The 10,618-nt window shown below is 30.6% G+C and overlaps 2 protein-coding genes across 2 annotated transcripts; both read right to left on the minus strand.

The window, feature by feature from the left end:
- Positions 1-1,614: 1,614 nt before the first annotated feature.
- LOC105619628 (rab-like protein 6) lies at positions 1,615-4,810 on the minus strand. The gene is made up of 5 exons (XM_012201149.1): positions 4,684-4,810; positions 4,113-4,603; positions 2,870-3,669; positions 1,937-2,438; positions 1,615-1,815 (listed from the first exon to the last, which is right to left on the minus strand). Exons 1-5 carry the CDS (start codon positions 4,808-4,810, stop codon positions 1,615-1,617), a joined length of 2,121 nt encoding a protein of 706 aa, XP_012056539.1.
- A 1,168-nt stretch (positions 4,811-5,978) lies between these two features.
- Positions 5,979-10,067, minus strand: LOC105619629 (histone-lysine N-methyltransferase SMYD3). Its single transcript, XM_012201150.1, has 6 exons — positions 9,937-10,067; positions 7,506-7,747; positions 7,112-7,416; positions 6,675-6,954; positions 6,380-6,542; positions 5,979-6,240 (listed from the first exon to the last, which is right to left on the minus strand). The coding sequence occupies exons 1-6, from the start codon at positions 10,065-10,067 to the stop codon at positions 6,027-6,029; spliced, it is 1,335 nt and encodes a 444-aa protein (XP_012056540.1). The 3' UTR covers positions 5,979-6,026.
- Positions 10,068-10,618: the final 551 nt, after the last annotated feature.

Genomic DNA, 10,618 nt, shown 5'->3' on the forward strand with positions numbered 1-10,618 from the left:
AATATTTGTACGCGATATTAAATACGTGAGAAATATATTTCAAGAATTGATTGCTTTAAAAAAAAATTCGCCAATGATTTTGAAATATCTTATATATGTTATAAAAATATATATTAATATCTGTAGTTAACGAGTTATATTTTTCTGATTTTTCAACAAATATAATATGATAACAAGTTCCAAGAAAAGAGGTCCGCTTTAGAATCGACAGAGGCCTTCCACTGGTGATGAAAGCTTTTCCAAGCTAATTTGTTTTTGTCATGTTATAATTGCCAGGAAATATGTGATTTTATTGTAATGTACATTTTATGTATTATATTTAAAAAAAAGAAAAATCTAGCAATTTGACATTATAATTATTTGTTATCAAAATGATGTCTTTAATGCTATTTTGATAAAAACTCAACTTGCTGAAAGATAAAAAAGAAAGAAGACTATCGATTGTAATTAATGAGAATGGTAGAAGGCCTCTTAGAAATTCATAAAAAAGAACAATGTCATTCGTCGAAAATATCTATGGCTATGTATTGGGTTGTCCGGAAAGTTCGTGCCAATGTTGAAGAAAAATTTAAACGCAGAAAATTTAAATTTTAGTATACATTTATTAAATTATATAGGTATAAATTATATAGGTTAACACGAACTTTCTGGACAACCCAATAATTCTTTGCACACAGAAGCGTCAATACAGATTTCATTTAAAAACACAGGCATCTACTCTCAGCCATTTAGAGATTTCTCTCTGGACTATTATCTGAAAAAGGCAGTTCCGATGTTTTTCGAGAAAAACTGGTTGAAATTAAATTAGCAACATTTTTTTAGAACACAAAGTATTTTTCAAAACTGCAGATTACTTAACTCCACTATAGAAATAAGACATTTTGTTTTATATACATTTATTAACATGAAGCTGCATGGTACATACAATGCTATACACCGTTATGAAAAATACAACAATAACGTAACATTTATATAACTTCTTTAAAAGAATTATATTCAACAAGGACAGAGCGCATATATTTTAAGCTAAAGAGAAAATTTATAAATGATATCAACGATAAATATACATATAAATCTTACTATAAGTGAACACAAATATTAAAAATGGAAAGTATAATAAATAATGCCGTAAGTATGCCGTTATAATGTTACATAGTCATCATATTACATACAACGTAAAAGAATATTCGCCTATTGTATCCATTCACGCAACAAACTTATCACGTACGGTTTTCCAAATGTACGTGAAAAATCGTCAAACATCCAACATGAGGAATGCAATATAAATAAGTGCATAGTTGATCGATGAAACGTATTCCTCGTAAAATCACAATTTCGTGGCAGACTGAGATGCCAAGCCCGGCTGAAATACGGGTCAAAGCGGTCCCAAAACGGACGTCTCACTGTCCGTTTGGAGGAAAACGAGTATCGCAAGTTAATACCGCGATTCGAAACATATTATTTCTTTTTCGCAAAAAATAATCTTATTCTTCCGCTTTCGGGAAAACGTAACATACATTACATAGAAGAGAGCGAAGTCTTTCTGGAAGATGCGTGGCGTTTTTAATAAATGTTACCGAGAATATTTCCTAACATTATGCTAAATAATGAATGCTAAATTGCCTCGTAGGCCACATCAACGCCAATTCTCGTGACCGAGCCGTTCAAAAATTCTTCAAGCTCGTCTCGCTCTCGATTCTCGTCCTTGGATCGATGCGATGAACGTTTTTTCTTTTTTTCGGTCTTCTCAGTTTTCTCCCTATCCTTATCTTTGTCTTTTGACTTCTTCTTTTTCCTTTTCTCCTTTTCATCCCCCTAAAATCGATTTAAAAAATAAATAATAAGTCCATAACTCAAAATCAATTGAAGAATCGAAAAAACCCTCTGTAGACCAACCAAAAATCTTCTTTCATAAATTATTGTTGAAAATAATTACCTTCTCTTTATGTTTCTTTTTTTCTTTCATTACTGGACTACTAGCATTGGAGCTTACGTGGCGCACACTAGTATCATCGAGCAACTCCAGATGAACATTAGAACTTGTCATACTAACATCCAGACTTTTATCGCTCAATTCCAATCTATCCTTTCTTGTACTAGTACTACTCACGTCTTCACCTCCTTCAGGACTTTGTCGCCATTTGGAATCCCGTCGCAACCAACTATCAAAAGCATCCGAGTTTATGTCTGATTGCTCGTTTGATTCATATTCATTGGAGATCTGCAGCTCTTGTTCTATTGAAGAAACGGAGTTGCTTTTTGTGACTTGTTTTGGCTGCTCGATATTTATTTCTGGACCTGATAACGTTTCTAATTTGTGTTTTTGTTTGGATAGCGGATTCTCTGCTAATTTTAGCTGTATAGGAGAAGCTACTTCTTCGATGGATGACAAGTCATCCTCATAACCGGCTACCAAAGGATTACCAGTCTCCATGTCACTGTAAAAAATTATATTGTGATAATATAGTTTTTAAAATATATTAATACTGATTGTAATTGCAATTGTAAAATAGAAAAAATACAATTCTTAGTAACAGTATTGATTATATTTATAATATATTGAAAAAATATAGAGAATTACATACGAAAACTAGGATAAAAATAACTATTAATATGCACAAAGATAAAAAAGATAAATACAATAGAACTAAAGATTTTATTTTAAGAAAGCAATGGTAATTTATGCAAGTTTTTTTTAATATTGATAGAAATGCTTGATAATAATTTAACATCTCCAACTAAAATAAAATTGAACAAAAAGTAATTTTGTAAACTAAAATTTAAATTATATACATTATTTTCTAATTTATATTTCTCTAATTTATATTTTCTAGAAATAGTAGAGCTTTTTAAAAAACTTTTTGCTTACCTCTCCGATTCTGCCTCTTCCTGAGCTGGTGCAGGATCCGGCTCCGGGGTAAGGGAATTAGGGCTCAAACTGCAGCCTTCCAAAAACGATTTGTCCAGCATTCCATCCGGCACAAAGTCTTCAACACTAGTCAACGGTGCGTTCAAATTAACATTTTTAATATTTGGCAGTTTCCCATCTGTCTCATCTTCCTTCTTATGACCAAAGATCTTGGACATGAGTGATGATGATCGATTGAGTGAATCTCTTCTCTCGCCATTGTTATTGGCAGATTCAGCCGGTTTAACCGTTTCTATTTTAACAGTGGAATTTTGTGAAATAGATGATGTAATTTGTGATGTTTTTGTGGAATTAACTATATTATCCAATGTGCTCGCCGTAAAGCTTTCTTTCCTCGGTTTTATGTCTAAATTTTTCACTGGTATTGGAGTTCCACCTCCGATAGGACCAGGCATCGAGGCCGACCTTTTGACTTCTCCGATGGAATTTGTATTGGAAGATGTAAGGTGATAATTACTCATAGACGACGGAACAATGTTTGCGACTAGATTGCTAGCGGACACTGAGTCGGCAAGTGCTCTTCTACGATTCACGAGATTGTCTAGGAATTTGTTGTAATCAGCGTCGTCGCTGTCTTGGAAGAGATCCAATTCCTGGATGGTCAAACGCGTCTCCTCTTCATTGGTCTCGAGTTGCTTTAATAGTGTCTCGCGTTGCAGTTGCAGAAATGGTAAATTAAAAAATTTGTGTAATAATTTTAGGCCGAAGCCATTTCGCATCGATGACTCTGCGTATCTCACCTGCAACAATTCATTTAACTTTAAAATTAAGTGAAGTCTTTTAGTCGGTATTGAGTTATGAATATATATTGTTCGATATAAACACACAAGTGAATGAATTTTTTTCAAAATGGTTAGTAAAATTTATTAATAAAGTAATAAAATAAATAAAATGTGAATTTTCTTTCCAAAACTTTAATTCTTTACATCTTTAATTCTTTATATCTACGGAAAAACTCAATATTCTTTCAAGCAAAATTTTTATTAAAGTATAATGATTTCATGTTTTAATAATTTTGTTAATATTAAGAAAAACAAGATATAGAATTTCTTAATTTTAGAAATTAAAAAATGATAACTTCAATTCTTACTGGACATGATAACTTTTTTTTTAATTTACTACTGGAGAAATATTCATTAATAATGAGACACACAATTATAATATTAACAATCATTTCAATTACTTGTGCTATTCTCTCGTGTAGTGAATCTATGAAGTATGTCACGTGATCCGCAGTGACGGTTCTGTGATGCGACATGTCGCAGTGGTTACCGAGGACAATGACAGGTATGTGGCTAGGTATCTTCGGTAGCTCACGTTGGACATAATCAAATGTCCAGTTCTTCGTAATGTCCATCACAATGATAACACCATTGGTACCCTTGTAAACGTCGAGAAACTCAGCATCTAGAGCAGGTTCCTCAATAATGTTTTCTGCATTAGCCGGAGTATTGTCCATTTTTAGACCCTCTAATTTCCGCCGGCGTCTACCACGATCTACGACATCCCATACCTCCACTTTGACCACGTCGTCGGTGGCTTTGTAATTCCACTGTATACTAGCCACCTGTATTTCTTCCGTGGGTATATACTCTTCGATAAACTTTTGCCCCTGCAGTCTATGGAATAAACATGTCTTTCCTACATTCCTGTCTCCTTTTATTATTATTTTCACTAAAAATAATGTGTAAAGATTGCATTACAACTGGTGTTCTACTTCGTTATCTACACATAAAGCATATACATGCACTTACTGTTATATTGTACGCCTTTAGCAAACTTCCTCTGAAGATTCGTTGGCATGGATTGATGGGCTGGTCTGGGAGACGCATTGCTGATTCCATCGGATTTACCGGCTAATCTTTTAATGGCAGAAAACATCATGCGATTCCTCAAAAAAGCATCAGTTCAAGAAATAACTTTGATGCTTAAAAAGGAAAGTTAACTGCAAATACCTGTAGAAAATATATTAAAATAAAGCAAAAAGTGTATGTAAGCAAAAATAACATAAAAATACTTACAAAATATTTATAAAATAATAAATATATCGTTTCTTGAAAAAAACACAAAGGCTGTATAATTCTCATCATCGACGCGATTATTGGAGGACACTTTGTAGTTTACGAGCTAAAAACATATTGCTAGTGATAACGGTGGTAAATAACTTAATTGCTCTATGTGATGATTATTATGTAGCAATGACAAGTACTATCCACATCCGTTACTGGGAGATGTACCGTATTCTAGTGGAACAGATGGAATATAAGCATCGAAGTACTTAAAGCTCACGCATCCTTGCAAACAAGATTGAATGAAATCCAAATCTCTAACCCAAATTGAATTTTTTTCACGATCCGATCATCAGGAAAATTCGATAATTCGCGCGGTATACGAATGATCAGGATCATCCTGAGGATTCGTAAAACATTCGTGTGAAATTGCACTTACCACTCGACGTTAACACGATCCAAGCCTCATGAAACGAAGCCGGATCTCTCGTCGTTGAACGCACTGTAAGACAGCTGTCATATGTAACAGCCAGTAGCAGCAGAAGCAGCTGTTTCTTTCTCTCTCGATGTCCCAAAGTTGGCAGCGCCGACTGTTCCGCACTCTCGACGTGCCATTCATAAAAAATATCGATCGCCAATAGATTCCTTACGTGATAATAAAACAAATTTTATCTCCAAGCTACGTCCTTTCGTTTTGAATAATCTTTCTCTTTAGATTGCTAAAAACTGGATCTTACATTTATTTTATTTCAACCTTCCCCCTTGCCTCCCAAAACGTAAAGATTTCATTTCATTATTTTGACGAGTTTGATTTATGTATCAATTGTTCCATCTTCAAAAAGTTTTCGTATTTTTATTTTATAAATTATTCTAATTTTCTAATCAAATCATGGATACGATATTATGAACAATAGAATAATACAAAGAAATACAAAATAATTGTTATCTTAATAAATATATTAATACTATTAATATGCTAAAATTCTTATGTTCGAAAAAAAATTATAATTAGGATATATTAAAAATTAAAAAACGCCGTGTTTAAACAATAATTTATTACTATAAAAATTACAAAAAATTTAAGATCATTACGCGCTATTCGACTCCATATCAGCTTGATAAAGCAAAGGTCTCAATTCTTCTTCCATTATAGAGTGTTTATCACCATGCGTTATCGTCAGCACCGTATTTGCTTTAGTTAGTGCTTGGAGTGCTTCTTTCGGTTTTTCCAAGTGCAACTGTATCTTTCCTATCGTGAGATACAGCAGTCCTGTCAAAGGATGTATTTCCCCGTAATACAATCTGAAAAGCGAGCAATGACGTCCTCAACTAGAATTATTCATTTAAAATAAAAAATAATAAAAAAGTGTATTATGAATTATTTTATAATATTATCTGTATTTTATAATAGTATCTACAGGTTAAATGAACAATCACTCACAAGTATCCTGGCACAAGTTCCTTGCCATAAAACTCCGCATCTTCCCAACACTTCAGATTCATAGCCGCGATATGAGCCATTTCTAGAGTACGAACATGTTGTATATTAAATTTATGCATTATACCCTTTTGCTTCTTCAAACATATCTTACTAACATCAAGATCTATTGTCATTAATAAGAAAAAATATTAAGGAAAAATTGTATCGTACAGAATAAATGCATTGTTCAAAAATTCCATATATCTATTAAATAAAAAAAAATATAAGTTTCTTCATGTAAATATCAAAAGGATACAAGCCATAGTTTTCATTTTTTCCAAGTGATGAGCAGTAAAATCGACGACTTCCCGAAATGTCTCTTTAAATTCTACAGATATTTCCGTGTTACACTTCTCGCATTCGTCAGCTTCAATCGAACACAGTGAGTTGCATGATAAGTTTGGACACGCAGCCACTTCGGCCATTGGTTCCTCTTTCTTACATCTTTCGCAATCACACCAAAAGTAATACGAACTGTGCAATTCTTCGCGCCTATCCTTATTAGAATTGAGTAAATCCACGTAGGATATTCTTATCTGTGCAAAATAAAATTACACAAATACCGAAATGTAAAATATATCTAACTATTGTTTTAATGATTGAGAATTATCAATAGAATCAAACTTTTGAGAGCTATAGAATAAGAAAATGAAATGTTTTTCAACTATTGGAATTAACTTTATCAATACTTGCCTGCGACCAATCCAAAGAAGAAAGGTCTGTTAATGTTCTAACAATAATGGTAGTTCCTTCAAAAACAACAACCGCATTAGGTTTACAACTATGATCTATCACAGATGCTCCCAGATAAATGCCAACTCCGATGGTATTCATATTGATATCCAGTATGTTGAAAGAGTTAGTACATATCCTGCCATAAATACCCATCAGCTCTGCAATATTAGGCATAAATGTCTCATCGAGAAACTGAGATAAAACTCCATATAACATGGTGAAATGTTCCATTCGCTTAACATCCACTTTTATGTCTGAATAATCTACAATTCAGAGATACAAATTGATTATATATATTTATAGATTTTTTTCTTAAAATATCTTCTTTTTAAAAAGAAAAAAAAATATTTACGAGACATTAGGTCCTTGAATCTTCTAAAGTTTTTCTCAGTGTAATAGCCCACTTCCTCAGCTCCACCTTGATTGAGTTTGAGAATGATACGTGCCATAAGTCGAGCCGCATCTGGCAATACTTTCGGCGACACCTTTTTCAAACGTGTACATTCTGTCTTATGAATCGGCCACGATTCTTTCTGACAATTGCGGTCACAATAATACACGTACTGACAACTCGAGCACTTTAACAATTTCCCACTGCAATAATAAATCATGATAGCAATAGTACTTAAAGCAATATATAATGTGTATCAAATGCATTTACGTGTACAATAATTTGCTTTATCTCTGATGCAACATTCTTAAAAATATGAAAATTTGTTTTCATATTTTTATAAAAAATATTTTAAACTTGTTCAAATTTTATAAATTTTCTTTAGAAATAATAAAATGAGAAACCTTAGTAGTCTTAAAATATTTCAAAATATTCACATATTTATATGAAGAAATCAAGAAAAAATAGTCTTTCCTAGTTCTAATTATTTCTGAAGTGTGTTCTAATTTATATAAAAATCTAAGAAATTTTTTAAATGATGTAAAATTATATAGATGTTCTAAAGAGAGAATTCTGAAATTTATTAAAAATAAATTCTGAAAAATTATTTGAAGAATTCTAAAAAAAAATTTTCACTAAGGGATATATAAAACTAATTCAATCCAAAATACTTAAATTAAAATAATGTAACAGAAAACCATCAGATATAATATTGCAATTTTATATGCTGTTTTAAATATTTAGTATATAGTTTAATATTTTTTTTTAATATTTTAAATATTTAGTATATAGTTTATTTATACCTCTTCAAACAATTGTCACATCGAGTAGTCCTATGTTTCGAGTTAAGAGTAAAAACAAACGGTCTACCAGTAAAGATTGTCGTTCCCTTTTTTATTCTGTTGGAATTCATTTTGAAAACGAAGATATAAATTACATTTATAAAATATTTGATCTTTCTATTCTGATTATGTGAAGATTTTAAAATATGATCTAACCTAGCCTACTTGTTTTTGTTCGACGAATAAACACCGGTATTGTTCATAACCTCAAACTTCTAACTTGTTACATTTTCCTTCAGTATATTTGTGACATCTTATATAATTCAAACGAATTTAAATTATAACAAGATATTTTTATCTTTAGATAATATAAAAATAGAAATGTACACTTCTAGAAATTTATTTCTACAAATTTGTAATGTAACAGCTGTTTTTAATTAGGCAATTTATATATATACATACGTGTGTATGTATATATGAATTACTGGAAATAGTTGTTAAATTAAAAATTTGTAAAAATAAATTTTTAAAAGTACATTTTTTTTACATTATTAAAAAAAATATATATACCTTATATTTTTACATTATCTAAATATAAAAAAAATATATGTGTATAAACTTTTATATTTAATAACTTTATCTTTTATGATAAAATATTTATCATTTTAAAAATTAATTCAAATATTTCGAATGAATACTTAAAAGTCAGGCATACATTATCTAAATATTGTTACAAATAATAATGAAGATTAAAATTATTCTAAAAATATGAAACATGAAGATCTGATAATTTTTTTCTTTCTTCTTCGTTCCGAAAATTTTTGATGCACGTTATATACTCTTATATTTTTATTTTGGAAAAAAATTTTAAGTTTGAATGTTTAAATTCCATCTATACATTTTATAAATTAGTTTTGGCATAAATAAAAATTATATTTTCAAATATTGCGAAATAAAATTATATTTTCGAACATGGCAAACATAGAAAATTGAAAAATATAAAAAGTGTATATAATGAAAAATGAGTCTAAATTCTTAATAAACTATTGATATAATTCATTAGAAATTATGGGCTGATAAAAAGCATTTACCGTTTTGAGCTTTTATCTTATATTTAATGCTAAACTTTTGCAACATCAGTGAAGTTTGTAAATAGTTTTTATATTAATATAAAATATGTGCGCATATATATGTATAAAATTCAGATTGAAATAATTTGCCATTTAATGTACATTATATATAATTCTGTATAAAAATTACAGAAGTGTTCACAATATGTAATAAAGGGACAATCGTCTTTTTTAACATTTCGATAACAATATTCAATAAATTACAAGAGATATGCCAATTGTTATTAGTAAAAAACTATTAAATTTTATATATATATGTATAAAATATTATACAAATATAATAATTTTGTTACGAATTGATAAATCCCGATAAATTAGCAACATCATAAAGAATAAAGTTCAACAATCAATTATAACAATAAAACGTAAATAAGGCTGGGATTGAAGGAACGATAGGACAAGACGATTCTATCAAGATTATCTTTTTATGTAGATATATATATATGTGTATGTATATATATCTGATAAAACATTTTTTACCTTCGTAGGCAATGGTCGCATCTTTCGTCACGCACCACCGATCTTACAACATAGGCAAATGGTTTCCCGTATAAAATAGTAGTACCTTTATTCACAGGTACTCGCTTACACCTTTGATTCTTGATTCTCATCTTTTCAGACTTCTTCGAGCTTTACTCTCTCGCCGGTTAGCCTCGAGAAAATGTCGAAAAGGCGTTGCACTTCCCCTAGTAACTTTGTAGGATTGCGTCTGCTTTCCTTCTCTTTCTTCTCTCTCTTTCTCGTTTTACTGATGTAAAGAGAGGTTCGTACGCACGCTATTTTAAGATCGGTTTATTTTCGCATGACATATTATTAGAGCTAACTATAATAACCCTTAACCTGCTGATTTTTCATTAACAACCCGCTGTTTCTCTTATATTTCACAATTAAGACAAATCTGGAACACTTATTTACAGTCAATTAAGTTAAAAAAAGGTTACAGTAAAACTAGGATCGACGGATCTCTTCTTCCCGGAAATTCTTAAATCTTAGATATAGAATGTGGAAGCATATGTCCGATATTAAAATACAAGTTTTACAAGAAATAATCGGTTCCGCTCGCGATTAAAGTTAGGTAAATCAAAAATATATGGAAAAAATACATTATCCACATTAGACGCAGCATCGTATATACAATTTCAACCGTCTTAAATATTTTCAC

Source organism: Atta cephalotes (genome assembly GCF_000143395.1).
Source record: "Atta cephalotes unplaced genomic scaffold scaffold00022, whole genome shotgun sequence".
In the NCBI taxonomy this organism is placed as follows: domain Eukaryota; kingdom Metazoa; phylum Arthropoda; class Insecta; order Hymenoptera; family Formicidae; genus Atta; species Atta cephalotes.